General features: G+C 34.8%; 1 protein-coding gene and 1 pseudogene across 1 annotated transcript; one reads left to right on the top strand and one right to left on the bottom strand.

Annotated features, from left to right (window-relative positions):
* LOC110287882 overlaps nucleotides 1-6,002 on the top strand; it is a 19,233-nt pseudogene extending 13,231 nt beyond the window's left edge.
* Nucleotides 6,003-10,779: 4,777 nt separating this feature from the next.
* Nucleotides 10,780-13,540, bottom strand: LOC110287885 (olfactory receptor 5B12-like). Its single transcript, XM_021154385.1, has 2 exons — nucleotides 13,414-13,540; nucleotides 10,780-11,753 (listed from the first exon to the last, which is right to left on the bottom strand). The coding sequence occupies exon 2, from the start codon at nucleotides 11,722-11,724 to the stop codon at nucleotides 10,780-10,782; it is 945 nt and encodes a 314-aa protein (XP_021010044.1). The 5' UTR covers nucleotides 11,725-11,753; nucleotides 13,414-13,540.
* Between the last annotated feature and the right edge of the window lie 2,444 nt (nucleotides 13,541-15,984).

Raw genomic sequence — 15,984 nt, 5'->3', positions numbered from 1 at the left:
GATTTTAACTTTGATGAGTATGAAGTGCCCCTCCTTGACTTTTTTGATGACTTTGGGTTGGAAGTCTATTTTATTCAATATAAAATGGTTACTCCAGCTTGTTTCTTCAGACGATTTGCTTGGAAAATTGTTTTCCAGCCTTTCACTCTGAGGTAGTGTCAATCTTTTTCCCTGAGATGAGTTACCTATAAGCGGCAAAATGTTGGGTGCTCCTTGTGTAGCCAGTCTGTTAGTCTATGTCTTTTTATTGGGGAGTTGAGTCCATTGATATTAAGAGATATTAAGGAAAAGTAATTGTTGCTTCCTTTAATTTTTGTTGTTAAAGTTGGCATTCTGTTTTTTTGGCTGTCTTATTTTAGGTTTGTTTAGGGATTACTTTCTTGTTTTTTCTAGGACGTGATTTCTGTCATTGTTTTGTTTTTTTTCTGTTATTATCCTTAGAAGGGCGGGATTTATAGAATGTTAATGTGTGAATTTGGTTCATTCATGGAATACTTTCTTTCTCCATCTAAGGTACTTGAAAGTTTGGCTAGGTATAGTAGCCTGGGCTGGCATTTGTGTTCCCTTAGTGTCTGTATTACATCTGCCCAGGCTCTTCTGGCTTTCATAATCTCTGGTGAAAAATCTGGTGTAATTCTGATAGGCTTGCCTTTATGTTACTTGACCTTTTTCCCTGACTGCTTTTAAAATTCTATCTTTATTTAGTGCATTTGTTGTTCTGATTATTATGTGTCGGGAGGAATTTCTTTTCTGGTCCAGTCTATTTGAAGTTCCATAGGATTCTTGTTTGTTCAATATATATATAAAGAACTCAAGAAGGTGGACTCCAGAAAATCAAATAACCCCATTAAAAAATGGAGCTCAGAGCTAAACAAAGAATTCTCACCTGAGGAATACTAAATGGTTGAGAAGTACCTGAAAAATTGTTCAACTACCTCTATCATCAGGGAAATGCAAATCAAAACAACCCTGAGATTCCACCTCACACCAGTCAGAATGGCTAAGATCAAAAATTCAGGTGAAAGTAGATGCTCACAAGGATGTGGAGAAGGAGGAACGCTCCTCCATTGTTGTTGGGATTGCAAGCTTGTACAACCAGTCTGGAAATCAGTCTGGCGGTTCCTCAGAAAATTGGACATAGTATTACTGGAGGATCCTGCAATACCTTTCCTGGGCATATAACCAGAAGATGTTCCAACTGGTAAGAAGGACACATGATCCACTATGTTCATGGAAGCATTATTTATAATAGCCAGAAGCTGGAAAGAACCCAGATGCCCCTCAACAGAGGAATGGATACAGAAAATGTCATACATTTACACAATGGAGTACTACTCAGCTATTAAAAAGAATGAATTTATGAAATTCCTAGGCAAATGGATGGACCTGGAAGGCATCATCCTCAGTGAGGTAAGCCAATCACAAAGGAACTCTCACAATATTTACTCACTGATAAGTGGTTATTACCCCAGAATCTTAGAATACCCAAGATATAAGATACAATTTGCAAAATAGAAGAAACTCAAGAAGAACAAAGACCAAAGTGTGGACACTTTGCCCCTTTTTGGAATTGGGAACAAAACACCCACTGAAGGAGTTACAGAGACAAAATTTGGAGCTGAGAGTAAAGGATGGACCATCTAGAGGCTGCCATATCTGGGGATCCATCCCATAATCAGCTTCCAAATGCTGACACCATTGCATACACTAGCAAGATTTTGTTGAAAAGACCCAGATATAGCCGTCTCTTGTGAGACGATGCAGGGGCCTAGCAAACACAGAAGTGGATGCTCACAGTCAGATATTGTTTGGATCACAGGGCCCTCAATGGAGGAGTTAGAGAAAATACCCAAGGAGCTAAAGGGATCCCCAATCCTATCTGTGGAACAATAATATGAACTAACCAGTAACACCGCCCCCACCCTCCTGGTGCTTGTGTCTCTAGTTGCATATGAATCAGAAGATGGCCTAGTAGGCCATAGGTGGAAAGAGAGGTCCATTGGTCGAGCAAACTTCATATGCCTCAGTACAAAGTAATTCCAGGGCCATGAAGTCCGAGTGGGTGGATGGGTGAGTTGGGGGGGGGCATGTTGGGGACTCTTGGGATAGCATTGGNAATGTAAATGAATTAAATACCCAATTAAAAAAACAACAAAAATTAATGGAAAAACTAACAACTATTTAATTGAAGTTTCCATTGTTTAGAAATGATCTGTAAATAATTGACATAAAGTTAGACTTTGATTTTCCCAAAGGTTTATTGAATGCACTCTTGACACCATATACCTCAGGCTGTAGGCAAGAGAATTCAGGATGACCATGGTTTAGTTTTGTCTGTGTCCATGGAATGACTTGAATTGGCCTTTAAGTGAATGGAGGTGATTGTTCAAGAACAGATTGACACAGTGGTAAGGCAGGATGCATAGGTGAAGGAAGCCTTTTACTGTCCATCAGCTGAGGGCACACTTAGGATAGTTATGAACATAAGATATAAATAGTTCAAGGTAATGAACATAGTGACAATAAAATCCAATAAAGTCAATATAAAACCTATAGACTTAATTTTGTGGATATTAGAATGAGAAGGGGGGTGATATTGCAGACATCAAGGGAAAGGGCAGTGTTTAAATAGGAATGCCTCATAAGAGTTAAAAACACTAAACTGGAAGAATCAAAAGTTAACCGGATGGCTAAAGGCAGGCACAAGAACATATGCACCAGAAGCCAATAAAAGTTAGCACCATCAGAATCCAGTTTTTCTACCATAGAAAGCCCTGGGAATTCTAACACACCTGAAGAACAAGATTCTGACCTAAACTTCCATCTCATGAAGATGATAAAAGCCTTTAAGTTGAACATAAATAATTCCTTATAGAAATAAAGGAAAAATCAATGGAAGCTCTTAGGGAAGAAATAAATACATTCCTTAAAGTAACTCAAGAAAATACAATCAAACATGGAAAGAAATTGAAGAAAATCATCCAAGACCTAAAAGTAGAAACAGAAATAATAATGAAATCATAAGTAGAGGCAACTTGGGATATTGAAAACCTATGCAAGAGAGCAGGAACTACAAATGCAAGCTTCACCAACACACTGTAAAAAATGGAAGAGAGAATCTCAGGCTTAGAGGATACCATAAAATATATTGACCCACCAGTTAAAAAATATGCAAAGTGTAAAATATTCTTAACACAAAACCCAGGTTATTTGGGGCACAATAAAAGAGACCAAACCTAAGAATAATAGGAACTAAAAAGGCTGAGGATTCCAAATTCAAAGAGCCAGAAAACTTCTTCAACAATATCATAGAAGAAAACCAAAAGGAATCAAAAGAGATGTGGAAGGACACTTCAAAATGATCAAAGGTAAAATCCACCAAGTTGAAGTCTCTATTCTGAATGTCTATGCCTGAAATGAAAAGGCAACCACATTCACAAAAGAAACCTAACTGAAGCTCAAAACAATAATGAAGAATTTGCACATTAATGGAGACTTGAATACACTAGTCTCACCAATGGACAGATCATTTAAACAAAAACTATAGAGAGACACAGTGAAACTAACAGAAGATAGGAACCAAATGGATTTAACAGACATATACAGAACATTTCACACTAAAATAAAAGAATATACATTCTATTCAGTACCTTATCGTATGTTCTCCAGAACTGACCATATATTTGGACACAAAACAAGCCTCAACAGATAAAAGAATTTTGAAATAATCCCATATATTCTATCAGATCATGATACGACAACAAAAAACAAAACAAAATAGGAAGCCAACAAACTCATGGTAACTGAACCACTGTATACTAAATTGATTTCATAAAGAAATTGAAGTATAGCTTGAGGTCAGGGATGGTGATTCCCCCAGAAGTTTTTTTATGATTAAGAATTGTTTTTGCTATCCTGGGTTTACTGTTTTTTCCATAGTAATTTGAGAATTGTTCTTTCCATCTCTTTGAAGAATTGTGTTGGAATTTTGTTGGGTATTGCATTGAATCTTCAAATTGTTTTTGGTAGGAAGGTCATTTTTACTATGTTAGTCCTACAAATCTATTATTATGGGAGAACTCTTCATTTTCTGAGATCCACTTTGATTTCTTTCTTGAGAGAATCAAAGTTTCTGTAATACATGTGTTTCACTTGTTTGGTTAGAATCAACACAAGGCATTTTATATTAATTGTGACAATTGTGAAGGATGTACTTTCCCTATTTTCTTATTCAGGCAGTGTGTCATTTCTATAAAGGAAGGCTAATGATTTATTTAAGTTAATTTTATATCTGACCATCTTTCTGAAGTTGATCAGCTGTCGACGATCTCTGGTAGAATTTTGGTGGTGTTTATGTGTACTATCATAACATCTGCAAATAGTGATTGACTTCATCTTTGCCAATTTGTATCCCCTCATTCTCCTTTAGTTTTCTTATTGCTCCAGTTAAAACTTCAAGTCCTATATTGAGTAGATAAGCGGAGAGTGTGAAACCTTGTTATGCCCTAGTTTCAGGAGGCTTGCTTCAATTATCTCTCTATTTAATTTGATATTACCTGTTGGATTGCTACATGTTCGTTTTCATTATGATTAGGTATGGACCTTGAATTCTTAACCTCCCAAATACTTTTAACATGAAGGGGTGTTGTATTTTGTCAAATACTTTTTCAGCATCCAATTATATGATCTTTGTTTGTATAGTGGAATATGTTAATGTATTTTCATATATTGAGCCAACATTGGATCTGTGAGAACAAACCTACTTTTGTTGGTAAATGCTGGTTTTAATGTGTTCATACATTTTAATTGTGAGAATTTTACTTAGTAGTCTTGCATTAATAATTATAAAAGAAATTGGTCTAAAGTTTTCTCTCTTCTTTATGTCTTTGAGTGGTTTAGGTATCAGAGTAATTGTCGCATCATAGAATGAATTAGGTGGGTTTTTTTTCTGTTTGTATTTTATGGAATAGATGCAATTTTATGGAATTTTATGGAATGTTGCAATTACCTCAATTTTGAAGGTCTGGTTGAATTCTGCACTAAAGCCATTTGGCCTTGGGGTTTTTTTTTTGTTGTTGGAAAATTTTTAGTGATTTTTCCTACTTCCTTAGGGGATATTGACCTATTTAGATAGCTTACCTACTCTTGATTTGACTTTGGTACATGGGCTTTATGTAGCAATATCATCCATTTCATCAAGATTTTCCAGTTTTGTTAAGCATAGCCTTTTTTTGGAGGGGGGGCATCTTACGATTGTTTGAAGTTCTTCAGTTTCTGTTTTTTTGTGTCTCATTTCATTTCTGATTTTGTTATTTGGATATTGTCTCCATGCCGTTTAGTAGATTTGTCTAGGGGTTTATCTATCGTGTTGATTTGGTCAAAGTATTAACTCTTGGTTTTCTTGATTCTTTTTATCAGTCTCTTCCTTTGTATTTGGTTGAGGTAGGCCTTGAGTTTTACTATTTCCTGCAGACTATTCCTTTGGGGTGTTTTCTTTGTCCTTTGTGTCAATATAGTGTAAAGTATCTTCTATACCAGAAATGCTCTCTTCTATCTCTTGTATTGTGTTGTTGAAGCATTCATCTGAGTTCCTGACATCTTTTCTAGGGTTTTTGTTTCCAGGGTTGCCTCCATTTCTTTTTTATTTATTGCTTTTACTCCCATATTCTGGTCTTAGAAAACTTTGTTCATTTCCTTCAATTTATTGTGTTTTCCTGTTTTTTTCTTTAAGGGATTCATTTGTTTCCTGTGTTAGTGCTTCTAGCTGTTTACCAGTGTTTTCCTGTGTTTCTTTCAGTGAGTTATTTATATCCTGCTTAAAGGTATCTATCATCTTCATGAGATAGAATTTTAGGTCAGTATCCTGATTTTCATTTGTGTTGGTGTATACAGGGCTTCCTGTAGTTGGAGAACTAGTTTCTGATGATGTCAGTTTATATTGGCTTCTGCTGCTGCTTGTGGTTCCTGGCTTCCATCTCACTGCCTGGTTATCTCTTGGTTAACTGGCTTGGGTGTCTCTGACTGAAACCTGCCTCCTGTGTCCCTGAGTTGCTGCAGGTCTCCTGGAAGGCCTGTGTCCTTGACTGTAGCAGACCTCATAGGAGATCTTCAAACTGTGATATCTTCAGAGGGGCATGCATGATGGTGATCTGTTAGCATGGCTACTGCAGCTTTCCTGGGAGGCTTCAGAATGTGGTATATTCAGATAAGTTGCTGCATGCATATTCAGACAAGTCCTGCATGCAGCAGATCTGTTGTAAGGCTTCCAGACTGGGGGTCTTTAGAGTAGCATAGAAGGTGAGAATCTGCCCTGGAGGAAGGCCCCGGCTTGAAAGGGGTGGAGTTTAAGAAGTCCATTTGGCTCCTTGGGCTTTCCAGATGCTGCAGTTATTTTGGAGGGCCCATTACCTGTTGCCAGGCCTGTAGAAGAGTCCTGGAAGGTCTTCAGACTGTGGGGTCTTCAGAGGAGCAGACAAGCTGATGATCTCCTCTGGCAAAGGAGCAGGCTGGGCAAATACATACTTTATAATTAAATACCTATTGCTATTTATGTAGGAAATGTGTCTAGTCGTGTTGGAAAAATTTGTCAAGCAACACAGAAACCCAAAATTTATCTTTTGAGTCTGTCCATTGAGACAAAAATTCATGTCTTTAACAAGATGATTCTTTCTAAGAAACATCTCTTTTTCGTTTTAAATAATTTGATCAATTTCATTGTCATTGAAATAAAGTCTAATGAGTCATTATCCAAGATCTTTCTGAAAAAAAAAATATTCAAAACAAAATTTGAGAAGAAAATAGATTGAAACTTCAAACAAAAGAATAATTGGACAGAAACTAAATAAACTATTAGTAGGATGGTAGAGTACAGGAGAATTGCTTGAATGCTAAAACCTATACTCACTGAACAGTGAAATACAGGTCAATCTAAGTTTGAATGTGAACATTAATTTAATCAGACTGTAGACCATCCTAAATCCAGGAAAAGACAAATTTAAATGAGCAATGGACCATATTTACTTAGATGATAATGGCCTCCATCTGCAGCCTTATAGGTCAGAATCAAGTTACTATTTCTCTGTGCATATATTATTTTTCAGAGGGAAAAATTAAAGGAGAGCATAACAATTTGCTCTTTCTTTCAGAGCAACACAAACAAACTCCATTTCTTTTGTTGATTTTTTTCCTTTAAACTTTGTTTATTTTCTTGATTGTGGATTCTTTTTCTGTGTAAGAGAGTGAAAGGACACAAAGTTGGGTTGATAAAGAAGTAGGTAGAATCTACGACTATTTAGGAAGGAAAAGTATGAATAAAATATATTGTATGAAATAATATAATGAAAATTAAGTATAATAATTTTGGAAACAAGACTTTTTTAAAGTTTAAGTAAATGATAGCTACAAGCTTTAGTCAGTGTTCTATTGTGATAAAATAACCCCATGACTAGAGCAAGTATTACAAATGAAGATAATTAATTGAGACTATTATCCTTATGTAAGGAAGCATAATGGCACTCAAACAGAGATAGTAACTTAGTGTTACAACTCTTGATCCAAAAGCAGCAGGAAGAAACATCCAATGGAAGTGAATTAAACTTTAGAAAACTTAAAAGCCTACTGGAAGTGACATACTTCATCCATCAAGACCATATCTCCTAATCTGTGTCAAGTAACACCACTCCTTAATGAACAGGCAATCAAATATTTGGGCCAATGGGGCTATTTATAATCAAATGACTATAGAACTCTAATTTGGTTTATACATATTGAATATGTAACTAGTCAATTACCATGCAATACTAAATTAGTGTTATAATTAATATAAATTAATAAATTATTTGGGATTATATGATGTATAAATAATTATACTGCTTCACAACATATTGTATACATTATTTAATTATTCACGTATTTTGTTTCATTGGATATGATAAAATTATTATTGTTTTCGAAGAAACTTCTTACATGCTAAATACATTGAAAAATAAAAATTGGGAGATCCTTATTCATTGTAATGATTCATAAAATGTGACTAATAAACCTCTATGTTTTCATTTTAACCTAAATATTTACTTTTTGGAAACTGTCACATACATAAGTCCTTCTGAGACAAATAACTTAACAAACACTGAACTATTTATTTATGAAGTGGAAGTGCTATTTACACATGGATAAAATTTCACTAAGTAGATATTTTAAACATTCAAATTTTCTAAACTGTGGATATATAAAGAACTTTTCAACTAATGTAATTAATGATATGATAACTGAATTTATTTTATGTCCAACAAATAATATTTAACATTATATTATAGCATAGAAAAATTACATATCTTTTGGTGGATTTTATGTCATCAGATGAATAATCCTGCAGAAAGTTTGCCTCATCAACAACTTTTATGAATGTGCTCCTCAGACTAGAGACCAAAAATTTCATTACCAGGATAAGTACATTGTAGACCAAAGATGCAATATTATCTGCATCCATAGAGTGAGTAGAGATAGGTTACAATTACATGATAATGACAGTCCTATCAAAGAGGAAGCCTGCAATGAGATGAGAAGTAGAGGAGAATATTGCCCTCTGGCACCCCTCACCAGAACAGATTTTCAAAATGCTGATGAATTATAAACAGATAATAAAGAAGTCAAAATGAGGAAAGGTGCAACTATAACATTAAAGATTGAATAAGTCTAAAAAAATTCTCAGTGTACCTAGGATTGAGCCAAACAATGCCCCTGTTCCCTGCCCCTACAGAAATATCAATAGAAATGATCCCAACAATAATTGCTTAGAGTGATACTGTAGCCTCATGTGTCCTACTGTTCTCCTTCCTTTCTCATTCCACTCCATTAGCTTAAGCCACATTCATCCTCCAAGCCTTGGTCAGAACCTATATCTGAAATGTAGATTGATCAGTCTCCTTTACCCCAGATTACCTGCAGTATATCCTAACACCTGCCCAACCTTAGTTTTCCATCTGTATGCATACACAACTTGTAAGTCCTTGAAACCGTACCTGCTCAGGCCATCCCAACCTTCAGATTGTGGCCAGGCAACACAAAAAAGGCAGCCTAGAATCTCAAGGAAGACAAAGCCAAGAAGAGAACTCAAAATGTTTAGAACTCATCATAATAAATTTCTGTGTCTCTCTCTGTGTCTCTGTGTCTCTCTGTGTCTCTCTCTCTCTCTCTCTCTCTGTCTCTCTCTCTCTGTCTCTCTCTGTCTCTCTCTGTGTCTCTCTCTGTCTCTTTGTCTCTCTCTATCTGTCTGTCTGTCTGTCTGTCTGTCTTACACACACACACACACACACATACACACACAAATTTACAGAATATGTAAGGGCAATACTGTACATTTCCTCTGAAATGCAAGGACCTAAAAATTGTCTAAAAATGACCAGTATGAACACCATTACACAGAACTTGAAATAATAATAATTAATTTTATCAAAAGATTAAAATTTTTGCATAGAACATAAACAGTTAGCTCAGTAAACTTAATGTGAATAGTAATAAATACCTGAGTGATGCCCAAGAAAAAAAAAATGTATGGCTGAGTAAAATGAAAAAAAAAAAAGACATTATAGAATTGAAAAATTGTTTCAATATCGAGATGAACTTACTGAATGGAATGAAGTGAAAATGAAGGTTGGATTCAAAAAATTATTAACTCAACTAGAATCCTCAGAAAAGAGATGGGCATATATTCTTGCCACTATCAATAAAGGTATTACTAATTAATAGCTGCTTGGTGTAAGTGAAGCTTTTTTCTTTCTTTGATTGTTTGGATTTTTGTTTGCTGTTATTATTTTTTGAACAGTATAGCCACTGCTAGGTTGACCATACTTCCAAAAAAGCTCACACATCAAAGATCACTTGACAATCATAAATTTGATCTTAATCAGAGAACATAAATGTGCATAAAATAGATGGGTATAAATGGAGTGAATGTTAACTGAAAGGGAGTGAATATTACAAAACATTGTTTGGAGCTTTCAAGAAACTAATACAACTTGTAAAAAAATACACTATAACTCTGGTATCTGTTGATCTATTTATCTATCTAGTTATGGTTTGCTATAAAAGTAGCTGTTTTCAGAATAAGATGTACAGAAATGTCTAGTCAAACTAGAGAGCCAACAACATACAGAAAGAACAATTTGTTGCAAATCTCTCTTGCTGAAACAATGAGTTTTGTCATGGTTATGACTTACATGAGTATGGGTAAGGAGATACCTGCAAGAAAATGAATGTATCTGAAACAGATGCATTATTAGTAAGTCCATCTAGAATGTGTGGCCACTGAGTAAAAAGATGAATTGCTATAACCCAAGAAGCATGGTTCAGGAAGTGTGGTTTGAGAGACTCTTCTCTATCTTTAGTGTGCTATTATGGTTCTATGGACTAGCCTATATGACTCTTACAAGTTTCTGAGCTCAGCAACCTAGTAGGTTCCATTGGCATCCTGAATCTTAAATTTTTGACACATCTGAGCTTGGTAATTTTATTTACTTCTTGAGTCTTATAATCTCCAGAATCTCCCAAGTAAACTATATCACAGTTCAGAGGAAATCTTTACTATACAGCAGATAACACATGATATGCGGAGCAGTTTAGGGTATTCTACTATCTAGGATTACAGTCTAGATTTTTAAATTAAAGCCCCCAATTTCTATGATAACATATCCAACATTAGCTGTATATTGTCTGAATCCAAAGGGAATACACAGAAAATACATATAAAGAATATACCCGGAACTACAATACACTTTACAGTTAATTGACTACTCCCAGTGAAAGCACTGCTTTTCCAGCAACCTTCTTGAAAGCATTCTTGACTTCTTTATTTCTCAGGCTATATACAAGAGGGTTCAGCATAGGAATTACCATGGTGTAGAAAACAGATGCCATCTTGTCAGTGTCCATGGAGTGATTGGAGCTGGGCCGTAAGTACATGAAGATAATTGTTCCATAAAAGATGGAAACAGTGGTAAGGTGGGATGCACAGGTGGAAATGGCCTTCTTCCTGCTCTCAGCAGAGCGCATTCTCAGAATTGCAATAGAAATTAGGAAGTAAGAGGTCAATATAAACAATAGTGAAAAAGCCACATCGAATCCTGCCAACATGAAGAGTATAATTTCATTTGTGTGTATACTGGAGCAAGAAAGAGCTAATAGTGGGGGGATATCACAGAAAAAGTGATTGACTACATTAGAACGACAGAAGGAAAGATGGAATGTGAAGGAAACATGAATGGAAGAGTGTAAGAGTCCACTCAAGTAACATCCAGCCAGAAGCAGGACACATATCGTAGTTGTCATAGTAGTGGAATAATGCAAGGGTTTGCACACTGCTGCATGACGGTCATAGGCCATTGATGCCAGTATAAAATTCTCAGTAATAGCAAAGGCTACAAAGAAGAACATTTGGGCAGCACATGCATTGTAGGATATTAACTTATTTCCTGTGAGAAACCCTTCCATCACCTTGGGGTTGACAGCTGAGGCATAAACACAGTCCACCAGAGAGAGGTTACTGAGAAAAAAGTACATGGGAGTGTGGAGTCTGGAGTCCAGCAGAATCAGCAAAATCATCCCAAGATTCCCAAACAATGTTGTCAAGTAAATGAGAGTAAAGATGATAAATAAAGGAGTTTGCAGGAATGGTGCATCTGTTAACCCAACAAGAATAAATTCTGACAGTTCTGAAATATTCTGCATCGTTTTTATATGGAAATTATAACAGACTCCTAGGATGAAATAAAAAAATATTGTATTTGGATATTAGCAAGCGATTTTAAGTATGTTCACATTCTCTTAATCATGTTTCAGCATCCTGTACAGTGTGAAATGATCTCATCTGAATTCTGGGTGTAAATGACATAAAGGGAGTTATTTACCTGGTAATAGGTCAAATGGAAACTTGCTTTATTGCTCCTAATATGCAATGCTATTATAAATATAGGTCTTATTTCAGGTTTTTTTTTTTATAAATTGAAATAGTTTTTTCATTAAAACACAAAGAACTATTTTGTTGTCAAAAATCTTACAAATGTATTTTCAGAGATGTGCATTAGAATCTTTGAAACAAGTACAATATAGGTACATGCAAGTATTCTTGGCTTTTTGTTAGTAACAAACCCTATTTGTTGTGTTTGCCATCTCTAACACTTCCATCAAGTTTACCACAATAGCTGTGGCTATGCAGTAAATTTAGGTACTGCTTCATGAGTACTCAGTTTTATATCTAAGTTGCTAAGCTCTTTCATTTCATTTTTTCCTTTTAAATTTGAACTAATTGATAACTTCCTGATGTACAAAACATGTTCATAGTAAAGTTTAAATATATCAGTTTTCATTTATTTAACAATCTAAGGTCATAGTTTTTCAAAATTAAAATTATTTTAAATGCTTTCCTTACTTCTAATGGGCTTTATTTTATTTTACACAATTTGCTATTTTCTATAACTGCCACACAAATTTGTTATATTTGTGTTCGAGGGAGAATAAGGTAAACACATGAACAGCTATCTTTGCTCTTTGTACACAATGTGTAACCTCAAATACAGTATATTACAAGGTGCATCTTATTGCAACATTACCATGGTAGATCATGTAACACCTGAAAATGCAACTATGATTTCATATGAGGTTCCTGAATTGAGACCTACTTCCAACTTGAAAATCTTAGACATACTTATTTTTCCTCATTAATAATCTCTTATATTCAAGGCATCAGATAATATAATCTTATTCATTTAAATAACCAATATGCAAGTCATCCTTTCTCTTCATGGGATATACCTGTACTTATATTAAAATGAATGTGTAATTTTATGCAAGTAGGTAGGATGATAACTATTCAAAATCATGTAAGTCATAGCCATTCCCTTTCCAATTCTTGCTTATCTTTACCTGGGTGTGTTCTGAATAGCTGCTCATAATACTTATGTCTGAAAGTTGATACTCTCATGAAAAAGAACCTAGTAAAGAATATATTAAATGGATGTTGAAAGTTCTACAACTTTCTGAAATTAAAAGTGAGATGAGGGTTTCTGATCCTGTAGAATATTTTAAATATTAGAAAATTAGAACATGGTTTCCCTCTAGAATGAAACATCACTTCAAGATCGAAAAGAATTTAGAGTAGAATTCTGGATTTTCTGATGCATCATGGTTGTAAGTAGAGCAATGGGTCAAGAGTGAGATAATAAATAAATAAATAAATAAATAAATAAATAAATAAATAAATAAATAAATAATCATGGCTCTCTGGACCTGCTGCTTTATCTTTTTAGATATTAAATTTACTCTTTTTTTGTTTGCACTTATGAATCAAAACAAAATAACTTGGTATTTTTTACTATTTACAGTTTTGCCTACATATATTTACATATTTTTAATACTTACTGTTGTCCTAAGAAGAGAAAAATAGGAGTAAAAAGGAAGGCTGTGTGATATTTCCTATCCAGAACACTGACCTAACCCACATAACTAGGAAAGCATATTGTTCTCCTCCCTCCACAGCTCGAGCTCTGCTGTGAAATGGAATTTTGCCTTATAACATTGCCAATATAATAATATAACCAGGAGCTATACATGTATCTCACAGGGGCAAAATACACATGAGTAGTTGTCTCTAGAGTATAATGAGCTTACATTGGCTTTTAGATCAACCTTGATGGAGATTGCAGAAGATAGTGTTTGCATATTGTTTAACAGTACTTATGAAGACATTGGAGAATACTTATATGAAAAAGCCTCCAGTTATCACACACAGGTGTCCACATTCAGGTTAAACAGAGAAACAACAAACAAAAAACAACTTAAAAGCCCATTAATTTTTTTTTCCCTTAAGCAAACTTAGCTACTCATACAAGCATTCTGATATCAATTTTCCTCAAAAGTTCAATGTTAGGACTTTTATTATTTCATTTTAAGTATTATAAAGAAGATACTCATGTTATTCTTATCACATAAAATATTATTTGGATATATGTGTTCTAATTTTTTTTACTTTAATTATTCAGTTTATATCCTGCATACTGACCCCCTCTTTGTCACACCTCTTACAATCCTTCCCCCATCCCTCCTCCCCTTCTCTTCTGAGCAGGTGGTGAGCCCTGGGTGTCCCTGACCCTGGCATTTCAAGTCTCCGTGAGCTTAGACATTTCCTCTCACACAGAGGCCAGACAATAAGCCCAGCTAGAATAACACATCCTACATACAAGCAACAGCTGTTGGGATAGTTCATGTTCCTGCTCTTCAAGACCCACACGAAGTCCAAGCTCTACATATGCTACATATGTGCAGAGAAGCCTAGCTCCAGACCTGTATGTTCTTTGGTTATTGGTTCATACTTTGAGAGCCCCAAGTGTCCAGGTTCGTTGATTCTATTAATCTTCCTATGAAATTCCTATCCCTTACAAACTGCAATCCTTCCTTGTATTCTTCCATAAGAGTCTACAAGCACCTTGAGACTTCCTACATTCTTCTTCAGGGCTGGCCAGGTGACTTTCCCTAACACACCTATTCACATATTCTCCACAAATCTCCAGACCTATATTGAGTCCCCCACACACAGTGTCCTAGCCATGTGTGGCTATGCTTCCTCCCACAAAATTCTCCTACATCATATCTGAATTCCTCCAAGTTATATGGAATCCCATATTCCAGCCAAGGACAAGTAAGCAAATCATGAATACCATGTCAATCCCTTCTGTCCATGTGACTTTCTTCACCCAATCATTTTCCAGTTTCTAGGCTCAAGCTGTTAGATTCTTTCTGCCATTCCCTCCACTATATTTCCTGGGCCTCAGACAGAGCATATGAGAGTACTTTTTAGGATGCATGCTTCTGAAGTACTGTTGTCCTTGAAAGTGACATAGTGGAGGAAAAGCTGCAAATATGTGGTATGGACCTGTAAAACTTTCACATCAACAGCACCTATATCCAAGGAAACATTTTCTGATTTAGAGACTCTTCTTTTACATATGTGGAACTCTGCTGTGGAACATAATCTAGTCTTGTGCTTTATAATTTAAATTTAGATGTGACAAGATTTGCAAATATTTCATTGGGAGTTGTGTTTCTAGAGATTCATGATCCTACACCAACCATCTAAACTAACACTTCAGAAGCCTGTTACCATTTTGTCTGGGAGGGTTTATGAGTATGTTGGGAAAGAGAATTTCAGGGAATAGAGTCTGAAATTATCGAGCCAACTGGGCTACAGAGAAGTTAGGCAGAAAAATAACATCAAACTTAATTGAAATCTCATAATATATGACAGCACACTTTTTCTATTATTATTATTATAATATGGTTATTGCTTTAAACTTTAAATTTAAATATATTTGATCATATTCTTCCCTTCTTTCAAGATAGATATCTTTCACACAAGGGCCTTTGTATTTCCGAAGGATAAATTTTTTTTCAACTTTTTTTGTTAAAAGAATATCCACTTTTGTTTTTAAAACCACAATGTGCTTTAGTTTTTCTTATTATTAATATTAATGTTAAAAATATAATTTTTATAGATAGAGGTACAGTGTAAAATTTGCCAATATAATATAGATACATACAATGAATAATCATTTTTAGGTATAGTTTATATATGTATTACCATATATATCTATCATTTTGGGTTTTGAGAACATTAAACCATTTAATTTCCATTATTAAAATCATACAATAATATATTAAGTAGCTAAAATACACAGATCATTTATTTCCTTGAAAAATTAAGAGAACTGATTGTTTATCAGATCTCAAGTTCAACAGTGAAACTTTCAGTAGCCTTAGAATCACAGCTCCTTAACACACTGAAATCTGCCTGGGAAGTTTATTTTCAGAGATGCATACCTAAGTAAAACTTGGATATGTAACATTAATAGGAAATTGGTTTCAAGAAGTGAAAATTATTTAAAGTCAGATTTTTTTAATTAGGTAATTTCCTCAATTACATTTCCAATGCTATCC

The sequence above is a fragment of the Mus caroli genome, unplaced genomic scaffold, assembly GCF_900094665.2.
Source record: "Mus caroli unplaced genomic scaffold, CAROLI_EIJ_v1.1 scaffold_12570_1, whole genome shotgun sequence".
NCBI lineage: Eukaryota > Metazoa > Chordata > Mammalia > Rodentia > Muridae > Mus > Mus caroli.
The sequence above is the reverse complement of the archived record's forward strand: the minus strand, read 5'-3'. Positions and strand labels throughout refer to the sequence as shown.